Source organism: Ictalurus furcatus, chromosome 18 (assembly GCF_023375685.1).
Source record: "Ictalurus furcatus strain D&B chromosome 18, Billie_1.0, whole genome shotgun sequence".
Classification (NCBI taxonomy): Eukaryota; Metazoa; Chordata; class Actinopteri; order Siluriformes; family Ictaluridae; genus Ictalurus; species Ictalurus furcatus.
In genome coordinates, this window is record NC_071272.1 from 833,673 (window position 1) to 849,223 (window position 15,551).

The window sequence follows — 15,551 nt, forward strand, 5'->3', positions numbered from 1 at the left end:
TGACTGCTTACTTACAATTTGTTTCCCTTAATAAATTTGTTTCCCTGAATAATTGAAATCTGTCAGAAAAAGGTTTGGAGTGTGAATTCTGTGTGCTTGTGCAGGTTATGAATGAAAACGTATTATACAACAGTTAGTTCTGTTGGTTCTGGTCCACTAATTTGATTGGACAAGCAGCATTCCGAGAGTGCTGCTGTTTAGTATAACAGCACTGTTACTGTACATTTCATTGTTTGCATCACTCCGCTTGTGTATGTGCGCTACATAAAATTCCAATTCTAGCAACAGTTCATTAAATTGAAACTGTTACTACACTTAAGAGCTGTCAGTCAGTCTATGTGTTGCATGGCGACACACAACAGTCTATCCTGCTTTGGTTGCTTTGAGAACTACTTTCACTGATGAAGCAAAAATAAACAAAATATTTGGCCATATGTGTCTAAAATGTCAGTTACTCTATATAAATTTCTTGCTTATAAAAACAGTTGTATAAAAGCAATATCACACCCGAAACTGTGCTGTTGTACTGAATATCAGCATCGCTGTGATTACCTGCGGCAATAGTGTCTGTGACCAAATCACAGAGGTGCTGATGTTCAGATTAGCAGTCTTGCTCATGCAATATTGCTTATACTTGAGTTAATTGATCAAATAATGATACTCAGCGACTTAAAATGATAAGCAGCTAAACAGAATAGATATCGTAGTAAAATCTTTATTGGGTTTGTGTTCATAACATACCAGTTCACATGTCAGACTTTACACTTTCCTGATTGACATTTAATATAATGAGTATTTAACACATTTGGAAAATAAAATGTCCCATCATAAATATATATGCTAAATAATTTGCTTTCCAACACACAAAACCTATGGAAGTTTTAAACATTTCTTAAAATATTTTTTCCCTGACTATTTAGGGAAAAGGTCAATCCAAATTTCCATAGATGACATAAATATTACATAGTTTTGTATAATATTAATCAATTAAAAATGAGTTTAAAACTACTTTTGGCAACAGCAAATTGAAACAAATGCTACCACATAGAGCATTTTAAATGAAATGTAGCCAGCACAATTATTTTTTTTTACAATAATATAATTCCTTTTATAGTGAGCAAATTATGTGAATTTGTCTCTTAAATTCCTCACATATCTGTGTGCACCACCACACAAAATCTAATAATAGTAATAATAGTAATAATAATAACAAGAGGAAGAAGAAAATGAAGCGGAGATATAACTGCAAGCAGCAATTATGGGGCCAAGGACTAAAGAGGCAAAGTAAAGAGATAAGCAAGCATGATTTTAGTATGGTCATGATTTTATGATAAACCACTCAACAGTTAAAACCTGACGGTGCTTGTTTTTCTGCAGTACCGTAGGTACCGTTTGTGATGAAGCTACTGAGCTTGCAATTCTTCCGGAACTGATGGGGGCAGCAAATACATGTAAGTGTTTTAGTCGGTCCAGAAGTGGTAAAGAAGAAGAAGAACGCCTACAGGCACACGGGAAAAACTACAGAAGATGGCGACAGTTTTAGCTCCGCCCTGACTGCTTGAGAGGAAAGATGGAAGGAGTCAAATATGGAAATACTTCGCATTTGAGGCGGATGACAACAAACATATAATTGATTGAATCTCGGATGCATTTAAGGGAGGCTCATGCTCACCAGGAACTCACCAGGAACACCTGTACACCTGCTCATTTATGCGGTTATCCAATCAGCCAATCCTGTGGCAGTAGCACAATGCATAAAATCATGCAGATACAGGTAAACAGCTTCAGTTAATAAATAAAACAAATTGCAGCTCATTAATCGTAACACAGACGCTTTGATCCCGACAAAATAATTTGTTACTAAAATCTACTAAAACAAATATAGATAACATCATATAACAGTTTGGGTGGTGTTTTCTACAACCGGACATTCAGCGGGGAAATTATGAGACAGAAGATGTGGTTTAATGCTGCTGACTTCTCTGCAGTTATGAGTGAAAACCTCCAAATACTGTAATTACATCTCTCTGCAGAATCCAAAAGTCCAGGGAGACGAGAATACCGGAAAGACACCCAAAATGGAGCAATGTCATATTAAACCACAGTCTCGTGCTGCCCTCTACTGTTGCAGAGTTATATAGCAAGTATATTTCCTTAATTGAATATTAGCAGTAATCACGTCCACTGCATTTTCGCGGCACTCAGCCCCCCTCACTGTTTTGTACCTTCACATGCCTTGAATTGAGCCTGAGACTCACAATCACAGATATCTGAGAGGAAACAAAGCACACAACTTAGTAAAGATTAATAGCGTTTTTGATGGTATTGATTATATTAGGATTGACTCAGCGGTGACGCCACCAGTCACAGTTAACCTGCGTAGGAACAAATCAGAACTAATGCATTGTATAAAGTCCGTGACAGGGACTTTCACGTTGGGTTTAGAGAGAGTGGATTCGCTAAATTAGAAAGCAGACTGGATGTATCAAGAAGGCATGAACATTTAAAAAATAGATTATCTTTTGTTATAAAATTTATATTACCTGGTGATGTGTTTGGTAATAATGCATTACAAAGAAGGACATAACTCATACAAAAGGGGGATACGTCATTAGAGAAAAATAAATGACAGTCTATCCAAAATCCGTTTAATAGTCGATTCAATAATATTTTCTCATACCTTTTGTATTATATGATATTGTCTGAAGAGAAGATCCAGTGTAAATAAGTCCAGTGAATATAAAAATTCTACACACCCCTTTTAAAATGGCAGGTTTTTGTGATGTAAAAAATGAAACCAAGATAAATCATGTCAGAACCTTTTCTATTTTTATTGTGAAATTTTAACCAATTAATTAAAGTGAAAAACAATAAAAAATCATTTTGGGGGTGGGGGGTAGAGAGACATGTACAAGAACCTGGTTGCATAAGTGTGTCCACCCAATACTTAGTCAAGGCACCTTTAGATTTTATCATAGCATTCAATCTTTTTGGGTAAGTCAAACAATTTGGCACATTTTGCAGTATTTTACCATTCTTCCTTGCAAAAGCATTCAAACTCTGGCTGGGCATCTCCTGTGCACAGCCCTCTTCAGATCACATCACAGATCTTTGATTGGATTTTAGTCTGGACTCTGGTTGTAATATGAGGAAACTTTTTTTTTTTTTAATTAAACTTTTGAATTTTAACTTTAGGTTGTTATAAAAAAATAAATAAATAAAAAACCTCAGGGATGGTTAGTTTTGGTTACAAAAACTTAATTAACAATAAACCCTACAGGAAATGTTCCTAGAACATTATTATTTGGTTCCCCAAAAAATAACCAAACAGGAACCATATGCAAACGTTAGGGGAACATTCTGGGTTTGCTGGGGGTGGGTTGTGGGATAAAAAATAAAACGTCAATCGTCTTTCTATCTGACCTGCAATGTGAATATAGCCCAACAGGGGGCAGCAACACACTTTGGGAAGGACTGTTGTTCATATTTTTATACCTACAGCTTTACAATGGAATCGGCTCACACAAAGCTTGGTCAATATGCGTTGCCTGCATTTGTACAGGTGTCACTGAGACGATGTCACTCGCTTTGTGGAAAAGAGGACAGAATGTGGATCATGTGGAGAGAAGTATGCAGATAGTAATCAATGAAGTGGAAAATGGGGAAATAACTGTCTGTAGAAAAAAAAAACCCCACGTTATATGTTTTTCAAAGAAGAAAATTCCAAATATTAAACTAAAACTTTATGATCAAGTATTAAAACAAGTCCCAGTAATAAGGTTCTTGGGGGTATGGATGGATTCAAAGCTTACATTTACAACACATATACAGAAAGTGAAAGGGGAATAAATATTTTAAGATGTCTGGAAGGGGTAGATTGGGATGCAGCTCGACAATCATTAAAAAGAGTATATTGTGCATTGATAAGACCAATAATAGATTATGGCTCTAAAGTATATAGCTCGGCATCAGTATTAGCGTTATGGAAAATAGGTGGCATACAATCTCAAAAAATTCAAGAATAGAATGTGGGGCATTTAGAACATCTCCTATATCAGTGATACAGGTGGAAATGGCAGAGATGCCATTAGAAATTTAAGATAGCGTATTGGGGTTCACTGAAGGGGCATGTAGATAAAAATGTTGGGAACATGAGTATGTAAATTCAGGTAGCTTTGGATGGAAGGCTGATAAAGAAGCCAAGAAAATAGGAAGGAAGAAGGTATGGTAATGTGGTGTGGTGATTTTAATGCACATAGTGTAATCCACAGAGCTCCCTGACCGCCAAACGGGACCTCAGCTTCTCTGGGAGACCCCATCACGCCCTCTACAGCCCCAAGGACGACACCAACACCCGAGCACATCACACCACCACCCCTTTTTCCACCCACACACTCACACTGCCGAATAAAACTCTCCACGTTCTGCACCTAAGCGGCCTCCTGTGTGTCTGTGCTCAAACATCGCAGTCTAAGCTCGCTGCACGTTATAAAATCTAAAATACGTCACGCTCAATCTGCAGTGAAGTCTCATCTCCCTCTCTCTCTCTCTCTCCCTCTCTCTTTCCTTTTCTCTCTCTCTCTCTCTCTCTCTCTCTCTCTCTCTCCCTCTCTCTCTCCTTCTCTCTCTCTCTCTCTCTCTCCCTCTCTCTCTCCTTCTCTCTCTCTCTCTCTCTCTCCCTCTCTCTCTCTCTCTCTCTCTCCCTCCCTCTCTGTACCATGTTGTGGTACGCATTATTCTGTTCGACATTGAATAGTAACGTAATCCCAGCTTTAATGGATGTAAAGAACAGTTTGACTGTTCAAACAAATAATCAAATAGATAAAAAGATATCGTAAATAACTTTTTAATGTTGGTCAACTTTTAAACAAAAGTTTCATAGATTGATTTCTCAAATAGCTTTGTAATGTAGACCTACTTTAAATAATAATTATCAGTGATTACAAGTAATAGTGTATATTCATTTTGGATTAAACGAATCAACTCTCATGATTTTGGATTCTGTGTACAGTGGTATCTGTTACACTCATTTGTGTTAAGGACAAACAGGTTTTATTAAATATATTGCATGCTATGTTAATGGCATTTATTAACAGCAATTGACTGCTATATTATATCTATGACGATCACTAATTCACTCACAGGGATCCTCTGATTTGGTCTGAGCACACCACACCGTGTTTAAAGCAAGTGTTTAAATGAACGAATAAACAGTAACTCTGTAATTCAGATTGTGAGCCAAAGTAATCAAATCTGTTTAATTTTCACTCCAATGGTAAAATTTTTCATTGATGAATTTCACAAATTAAATATATTCAGTGAACGTTGGTTAAGGGGAAAGTTTCCGATTCAGGTAGACACATAAACGCGACACACCCAGTCATGCACACAAGGACTTACATGCTATAGTTTTGCACATTTACAATCACAAGCTAACAGAGCAAGTTTTAGCACAATATTATAACATATCTACTTTATAGTGTGTGATGTTCTGCACTCTCATTTCTTTTTCTGCATTTCCTGGAAGAAGTCATTGCAGGCCACAGTCAGTGCTGCCACCAGTACCACAAATTCATTAAAATCAACTTCATTGTCTTTATTGGAGTCAAGATCATTCATAATCTTCTCCACGAGCATAGGGTCCTTCTGTGACTAAGAGAGACAGAGAGAGAGAGAGAGAGAGAGAGAGAGAGAGACAGAGAGACAGAGAGAGAGACAGAGAGAGAGAGAGAGACAGAGACAGAGACAGAGAGAGAGAGAGACAGAGAGAGAGAGAGAGGGAGAGAGACAGAGACAGAGAGAGAGAGACAGAGAGAGAGACAGAGAGAGAGAGAGAGGGAGAGAGACAGAGAGAGAGAGACAGAGAGAGAGAGAGAGAGGGACAGAGAGAGACAGAGAGAGAGAGACAGAGAGAGAGACAGAGAGAGAGAGAGAGACAGAAACAGACAGAGAGAGAGAGAGCAAGAGCAACAGATTATTTATTCGTTTTCTTTGTGGCAATAATTGGTCAAATGTCAACCATAACAGAATATGAATAAATATTTCGAATTGAACAGATAATGCACGCTAGACTGATATGAATACAGATACCCATAAAGGCTACAGGAAACTGGACAGTTGAAGGTTAGAAAAAAGAGGGCATGATGTTCCACTTTCATTAAGCTCACTAAATAACTCTCAACCACTTAGTAAACTATGTTGTGCTACACTCAAAAATGTTAAAACTACTACAGTGCCATGAAAAGTATTTGCCCCTTGATTATTTCTTCTATTTTTTGACATATTTGTCACAATTTTTCAGATATAAAATATAATTAAGATAAAAAAACAACCTGAGAAAACGTTAAATACAGTTCTTAAATGATTAATTTGTTTATTGAAGTTTTTTTTTTAAAATATCTAACACCAACTGGCCTTGGAAAACAATCGCCTCCTTAATTTCTCAATCAACCAACTTTAACCTAATTTAATTGAGAATTGTGTTCAGTTCAGACTAAACACACCCAGGTTTGGATTACTGCCAGTCCTGTTGAATCTAAACATTACTTAAATAAAACCATTTCAACAATGTGAAGTAAGCTAAAAGGTCTCAACAAGCAGCACACTATGCCACTATCAAAAGAAATTCCTTTCCAAAATTGATGGGACCAGGATCTCTGTAGACCCTGGTCCCATCAAAATCCTGAAGGTGGATACCCGGCATCAGTCCATGATCTGAAGCAATTGGTTTATGCAACAAGACAATGATCTGATGCACAAGAACAAGTCCACCTCTGAATGTCTTAAACAAATGGAATGTAAACGAAATTAAGGTTATGTAGTGGCGCAGTCTAAAGGTCCTGACTTGAACGCCACTGAAATGCTGCGGGAGGACCTTAAACGGGCAGTCCATGTATGAAAGTCAATTCTGCAAAGAAAAGTGGGCCAAAATTCCTCCACAGCAATGTGAAAGTCTGCTCTCTAGTTATTGGAAGCTTTTGATTGGAGTTATTGCTGCTGAAGATGGTGTAACCCGTTATTAAATTTAGGGGGTCAATTTTATTTTTTCCCACATGGATGATACAAATGTTACATGACCTTTTTTCTTTAATAAATTAAATGATCGATTTAAAAGTCTGTTTCCATTTTGTAGGGGAGCCCGCTATGTACCCGAGGCTCTTGTGTTCAGAAGATGTTCCTGGAATGCTAGGTCGCAGTCAGAGCTTCATTCTTTAGGGACAGACTCACAGACACAGGTGACCTTCCTGGGGGTGCCAAATCTCTCTCTTCATTTGGGATACCGGATCTGCAATTAGGACACGTTTCTGTCTGTAGTGTTTGGTATCCTGCTGCAAGTTGATTACCCACTTCTGAAAGTGTCTTAGTTCTGGTAAACCCAAGGGAACTACCACTGCCATCAGTAATCCTAGCATCTTCATTGTACATTTTTTAAAATCTACAATAGAAGTCAGGTTGTTGGCCAGTTGTAGGATTTCCACAGAGTGTGGGCATGACTTTTTTATACTTTGTAAAGGCCTTTCCACAGTAACGTAGCGTCCATGGCTGAGAATTACTCCTTCAACTTTTCAGAGAAGCATCTTTTGGCTGCTCTAATCCCCTAAATCAGTGCATTCTGTGCCTTGTTGTACAGAGTCCTGTTCCTGAACCTCATTCGGGCAAAATGCTGCCTCCTAGTGTCTTCCCAGACAGCTCTATGTTGCAATCTGCTCTGTGGAGGTGAGACCCAAATTAACACACTGTGTTGCCGAACACTGTGACATGTTTCAGTGAAATTGTCTTTATAGGTCCTGTTGAGAAGCAGTAAATTGCTCCTTTTAATGTTGAACAAGCAGAAATTAGCAGACCACAAAAAAAAACCTGGCATCTGAGCTTCATCAGTGCATCCACTCACTCGCAACACCGGCAACTGCATTTTCTGCACACAGCTTCTTGTGCTTATACCAGCTGTAGACGACAGGTTACCTGTAGCTCTGTCTGTAGCTACAAGCTGTTAAGTAAATAGCTCCATATGTATGGAGTGAAATCACAATCAACAGAACCTCAATTTGTAATTCTTGAAAAAAAAAAATAGCATGTGTAGAATTGTAATGCTTGAATGTATTGGGCTTTTTTTTTTCAAGCATTAAAAATTCAGATTCTACTGACACTAATTTTATTCCATATATATTGTATTCATTACTGTTATTAAACAAACAAATACATAGATACATAATTATTTTTAAAAAATTATTAATTGGCTAACAAACTACATTATTTGTTTCTGCTCGTTCACTGTCTCTCTCTCTATCTCTCATTCTCTTTCTGTCTCTATGCTGTGTCCAGAGAATGTGTGTGTGTGTGTGTGTGTGTGTGTGTGTGACCTTACTGTGAGGAAGTCGGTGAGCTCACTGTTCAGAAGCTCTTTCAGCTCGCCTTTGTTCAGTTTGTATTTGTCTCCGTCGTTACCTGAGTAGTTGTAGAAGACACGGATCAGAGCGTCCATTGCTCCCTCCAGCTGGCTTGGCATGATCACTGCACAGAGTACACTACACACAAAAAAAGAAAAAAACCCAGACGAAATATATCTAATTCCCAAAACAACATCAAATCAAGCACTGATTTGAGCGCAACTAATGAATTAGTCTCAGCTGTGTATAAACAACCTCCAGCCCATGTGTCCCTTATTTACACTATGTTATATGCATAAGACACACCCCAGTTTACCTTCATATGCTAGCCTAATTAAATGTAATTTAAGTTAGCCAATTAAAGGAAAGCATTCAGTAGACTACAGTTATGCATGATCCAAGAAACGAGGAGCGAAGAGAAGAAAATAGATTTCAGAGTTTATCTGAGGTTGCAGGAAATAAAGATTTGATTTATTAAGGCTTTAAAAATGACAAAGTATGCAACTGAAAATTGAAATCAAATTAAATCAACTGTTAATACAGTTTTAACAGACAAAAGGAGGGTCTAATAGGGCTGTCTTTTGCAGTTCTTAATGTTTCACTGAAATCAGTCGGAGTGAATAGTTAGTGTGCTGTATATAGATGCGTATTTTTAAAAGCTGTTCATCATCAATATCAGGTGAAAACTCAACTGATTTCCAGCATCATCTGCAGACAGCTATGTGAACTCTATTTATTAACCTCTCAGGCTTAATTAAAGAGTAATTCCAGAGTAGAGTATTAAAGGTTTAATTAATGAGTATTTAAAAATGGAAAGGAACTGCTTTATTAGAATAAATGATCAGAAATGATCTTGCTGAATATTACGATAAAATTTTAAAATATTAATATTGTTGTAGCTGTAAGTGTAGCCGATCCTCTTATTACTATATAAACACCTAAGCTAAGCACAACACCTGGTTTGTACCATTCACTGAATATGGCATGGGCGTAGATTTGGTTTGAACACTGGGGGGATGAAGTGTGAATGGGTACGCTTCCTGATATTTTTTAATTAAATAAACATAATAATCATATATTTTTAAAATAAAATAAAGACCCACCTCTTCCGTGAGCACTTAACTAACCCATAAAATGCAAAACCCCCACATTATCTTTAAAAAACTTACTTTGGCTCTTACACCTTACATCTACTCGGCGCTCTTTGCTTCTCTAGAAGTCAATTATAAATCTTGCACGGTAGCGCTACTCGTAAGTCGCTTTGGATAAAAACCAATGATTGTTTCATTAAAACAAGTTACACAGGGTGTAATAACAGTCCAAATTAATGCACGCTGTACCCGATTAAACGTTATACACATCATTTATGGTAAGATATTAACATGCCACTTCAGTGCACAGTGCGAATGCAGCGTCCAGTGTTCACACTTGTTGATGATTATAATGGGAACTATTAAAATAAAATTTAGCTAACATAACACAAGGCAGTTTTTCACTCACTTGTTATGTTGATAGTTAGGGATAAAGTGCAATGACTTAGCTAGCTAGCGACAGTATATGTGGAGTGTTGTTAGCTAGATTAGACCACATTATCCTTCCTCCTTCATATTTATTTTTACTGTCCCTCTGTGACCAGCAGTGCGAAATTGTCTTCTCTTCAACATCAGAGCTACCTGTGCTCTCCCGGTCAAACGGCAGTAGTGTTGTGTTGTGCTGTGAGGCAACAGTTGGGTGTTACCAACTTGTGCAATGGTGGAGGGCTTTTATCATTTTTACCTGATTTATTGCGACAAACTCACAATCGATTCGGAACACCAATTATGTTACAAAATCAATTACTCCTACATACGGTTCAGTTGCTCATAGTATAAATGTGTGTTGGGGAGGGGGGTGGGTTGGGGGGTTTAGTAATAGCTAGTTCTGATTGTTCCCCCTGGAATCTCTGCCCCTGTATGACCCTGAATATTCGATTTCCATATAATTGTCTACATCTTCAGTAGCAGATGCAGAAGCTCCAGGAGCTGGATCTGCTCCCTCAGTGAGAGACTTACATTAGTAAAGTTCTGAGATAGACTCTGCTGATCCAGCTCATTACTATTATTGTCGCATAAGTGTGATTCTGGTGGAGAATGATCTGCCTGTTGTGATAGTACTCTGTGACACAGTGCTATCTCTGCTGTCCATTATTAACGTAAAGCTTTATTCATTTGATTGCTAATGTGGACAACCCCTCCCTCTCACCTGTTTCATTACCATCATCACACACTGCGCCCCTCCTCCACACACACACACACACTCGCAAGTTGATGCCTAAAGTGCATACAGAGCGGGGACTAACAAAATCAAGGGTGTAATTACTCTTCAAAGCTTTATTTATTAATTTAGGTGAGCTTTATTTATTCATTTTCCTCCCTGAAGAAATAAACAAATGATTAATTAATATAAACTATACAGTAATGAAACACTGAAAAGCTGACTACTGATATGAATAAAATGATGTCTGCTGTGTTTCACTGATTATATGGAATTATGTAATACACTCCAAAAGCATGAAATGATCTCCTAAAATCTTTTAATATACTGGATGTGTGGATCTCCTGACCAAGACTCCAGGCCCTAAGCCCAAAGCATAGTCCTTCAATTAAATAAAAGTTCATTCAATTGAATGACTAAATAATAAAAAATAAAAAAATCCAGATCTATGTACATCTATTCTAATTCACATTTACAAAATACATGTACAAATCACCTACAAATTAGCTGTAATTTGTACGAGGTTCCTCTATATGCAACTGTAATGATCAGTGTTAACTTATATTTTTATTGCTTATATTAATGTGCTTAATAATCGCTCTGTAATAATTATTGATGTTAATTATTTAACTGCAAATGAAGGATTTTTTTCAGGTAACACACAATCCATCCAGACATGAGTTTGGTCGTAAAGATTTGTCAAAGATAAAATAATGAAAGTGAAAAACAGTGAAACAGGTTTGACCTTTTCTCTAAACTGCACAAACCAAAACTCGTAAAATAGACTATGCACAGAAAAACAACTCTATTAGTTAAACTACATCGTCTAGAAAATGGGACCATGTAAGCCTTAGTAATTCCTCACAAAACATTAAATATACACTCAAAATAACATTCCGTTTAATGCTAATTCAGGCTATGTCTGTGAATAAGCGAGCTTACCTGAGTATGGCAAAGAGATGAATTCTGGGACAGATGGTCCGGTCTGACTCGGAGTGTGTGAGAGTAACGGATGTTCAAGATGAATAGTGCCTGAGGGTGTTGAACGAAGCTGTTTATGAATTTCCTTTCGAGTGGGGCCCTCCTCCGTTGTTGTGGTGACAAGTGACGGTTGAGCTGAGGTCCCATGGTAATTCCATGATTTTTCCTAATGCCTGTTACACACCTGAGAATTATTATTAACTTTGGCCTACACACTACATACCCACTGTATGTACACCATAATAAACAGGAATGATAGGCGAGGTGCAAGTGCATATAATCACTGTTGTATTCTGAGAATTAAGCAGGCACTGTAAACTGAAAATGTCCATCGACAAACCTTCCATGGACAGGCTTAGATTAAAACCACAACATAGCAGATCAAAGATAAACACATAAACTAGACATGGGAAATAAAGACAAGAAATCACTTTTTCTTATTTACATTACCAAATACAGGAAGTGGAACCAAAAGGAGTCAGCCTCACACACACTGATACCCCATACATACACACACATATACCTATATTATATCTGTGTTGTCAGGTGACAAATGTCTTATTAGCCTTAACACAAATTTTACTTAATGATTACTACGTTGGGGTGGAGAACACTGCAGACCATTCATAACAATATTGGATGACTTTTGAACAATTTTTTTTCATAAATAAAAAAAAACTGACACAAACCACTACTTTGCACTGTAAATAATATTATTATTATTTTAAAAACTGGTTAATTGGATAGGAAATATACTTCTGTGGAAAAGTAATTTCCTCTATTGATTTCTTCTGTTTATTTCCTATATCATCAACTGCCATTGCATGTCAATGGGGTTCAAGTTAGGACTTGATTTAGGTTCTTCATTGAATTTGTTTAGATTCTTTTGAGCCATTCAGGGGTGAACTTGCTCTTGTGCTTTGGATTGTTGTCTTGCTGTATAACTGGTATAAGCTAGTTGCACAAAATTAGCAAATTAGTATCTAAATTGTCAGACAAGGCACCTTCACAATGATCCTTCAGGTCAGATCAGAAATTATTTCATAGGATTTCTCAGCTAAAAAAAAAATTTGTTTATGGATTCTATGATAGATGCACGACTATAAAATATTATTTTTCATTTTTTAAAAGTTGCAAAATAAGAGTATGAAAACCCAGTTAATGTTTAATAACTTTACACAAGTGTGTCCAAGGAAGCACACCCAGGAAATGATGTCATATAACACCTGGTATCTCCTGAAGCACTGTTTTGCCTATGACATCATCATCACGTGGCCTGCTAGACAAGTGCAAAGTTACCTAAAAACAATAGATTTGTATTAAGGCGCAAATCTGTCCCCATCTCTAAAATGCCGTATAGAGGCGTAATACATGGCAGTGTATCACTGCTCCCCCCCCCCCCCCAAATGTACAGAAAACGTCAAATTACATAATGAAAGCATATCAATAATTGTTAAATGCTCAAGTGTAATAATAGAATCATTTAATTAAATTATTACTGAATGTACTGTAGTACTAAAATGGAAACTCTCTTGCAACAGCACACCTGCAGTTTACACTCTGGAGATCACACCTTAGAGACTAAGGAGCACTTACCCACACCTGCTACACCTCAGAACATCCCAACCCCCCCCTTCGTTAACACAAACCCATTATATAGCACATCTTGTACCTCTCTAAATTTAACTGTTACCGGATAAACAAGCCTCCAGTTTAGGCCACTTGGGACCTTTCTCAAAACACTGTTTCACAAAGACTTTATGACACATACACTCAAAGATAATAATGAAATGTAACATTTTGAGAAGTTACTGGTGAACCCTCCATTTCTCAAAAATCGTCTGAGAAATCTAATCCCGTCTGAAAGCGAATGTCTGTGATTGATGATTTCTGGAATTAACTCCCATTCCTCATTCTCTTTTCCTTCGATCACTTTGTACTTCAGCAATACCAGTCACATGGAACTCATCAGATGTTATTCCAGTTCCCAAAAAGTCTCATCCAACAGAGTTAAATCACTACAGGCCGGTATCATTAACTTCCATCATAATGAAATGCTTTGAGAAACTGGTTCAAAACATTAGGCTTCCATATGTTTCAGTCTTTTTGGATTGCCTTAAATTTGCATATAAGCGGAAGAGAGGTATAGAGGATGCAGTGGCTTGTCTCTTGCACTGTCTTCTTCAACACCTGGATATTCCTGGAAATTATGCCAGCCTTCTTTTCAATGACTTTAGCTCCGCCTTTAACTCAATTCAGCGTCATCAGGTAATCAAGAGACTACAGTGTCTGCAAGTTCCATCACCACAAGTTCACTGGATTTATAATTTATTGTCTTACAGACCACAAGTGGTAAAGGTGAACAATGCATTATCGCCCCTTTTTTTTTTTTGCAGTGCATTGTGGGATTTTTTTAGGGAGCGAATATTCCAGTGCACTGGAAGGTTTTTGCAATTGAGACATCCCTTAAAATGGCAGACTCCCTGATCAGTGCTTTTTACATCTTAATTATTACTACTAAAATAAATTCAAGATACCTGTATAACAAATTGAAGTAAAGCTCAGGTGTGTTTCCATCTCTCTCTCTCTCTCTCTCTCTCTCTCTCTCTCTCTCTGTCTCTGTCTCTTTCACCTCATGAGCCTGAAAATGTTGTTTGTTAGGATGATGAAATATTTTCCCAGGAGCATAGTCTGATTCTGGTGTGCGTTAGTTTCTCAGGATGATTGCCATCCTGCCTCCACCTCTTGCATATGACTACAAATTAACACGTGACATGAATTTCCATCGGCTAGAGGTTTGTGCTACACATGAAGATATGACCACATTATTGGATCATGAATTTATTTATAGAAAAGTACAATCATAACATTGTGGCAAATGCAAATATAACGTGAGGATTTACATATCCTACCTCTACCTGTAATTATATTATAACAAGCTATAATGGGCAGTAATCCAGATAGAAATAAAACTACAGAATTGCACCTGTAACATAATCGTCCCTTCTAATCCTATCTAGATAGAACTTCAGTAATCAAAAGGAAAATCTTTGGCTCTTTTTTCAAGATAACATTTTTGTATTAAAAAAAAAAAAAGTTTTCATCCAATTATCCCCCCACAAGTTCAAACCGGTCAGATAGTCCTATCCTTGTGAGGACCTTTGGTCCCTACCAGACACGTACACACACTGTATGCACGCATAAAAAAACGCACCAACATGTTTGACTTACTATCCATCTCAGGACCTTCCACTGACAATTATTCACGTAGCTAAATAATGCTATGCTAAATCGAACCCTAACATCAGTAACCAAAAGGATTTACTCCTTTAGATTTTGTTAAAAAAAAAAAGTTTTTGTAAATATATATATATATATATATATATATATATATATATATATATATATATATATATATATATGTGTCCCCAACAAGATATAAAAATTCCCCCACCCACCCCGAACACATTTGCAATCTCATTTGCCTATCTATAATTTTCAGCATTTATCCATCAGTGCGATTTAAAATTGGGCAAGGAGAGACAGAGCAACTTGGCTTCAGAATTAAAAAAGACCCTCAATAGTCCCCTCACGCAGAATTTATTTTTCCTCTTTTGGCTGCTCCTATTCGGGGTTGCCACAGCAGATCGCCCATCTGCATATTTGATTCTGGCACAAGTTTTATGCCGGATGCCCTTCCTGATGCAACCCTTCCTATTTTCCAGGCTTGGGACCGGCACTGAGAGTGCACTGGCTCGTGCAACCCTCCGGTGGCTGGGGTTGGTTCCCTGACCGGGAATTGAGCCTGGGCCGTGGTGGTGAGGGCGCCGCATGCTAGCCACTATTCCTCCAGGGAACCCCCCTCATGCAGAACTAACCTTTAAGACTAAATTTTAGCTGTACTCATGTTCAACACATGTGAATCGAAGG

The 15,551-nt window shown here is 37.5% G+C and overlaps 1 protein-coding gene across 1 annotated transcript; it reads right to left on the minus strand.

Moving 5' to 3' along the window:
* Positions 1-4,833: 4,833 nt before the first annotated feature.
* On the minus strand, positions 4,834-12,198 carry s100z (S100 calcium binding protein Z). Its single transcript, XM_053649590.1, has 3 exons — positions 11,583-12,198; positions 8,366-8,525; positions 4,834-5,652 (listed from the first exon to the last, which is right to left on the minus strand). Exons 2-3 carry the CDS (start codon positions 8,504-8,506, stop codon positions 5,500-5,502), a joined length of 294 nt encoding a protein of 97 aa, XP_053505565.1. The 5' UTR covers positions 8,507-8,525; positions 11,583-12,198; the 3' UTR covers positions 4,834-5,499.
* Positions 12,199-15,551: the final 3,353 nt, after the last annotated feature.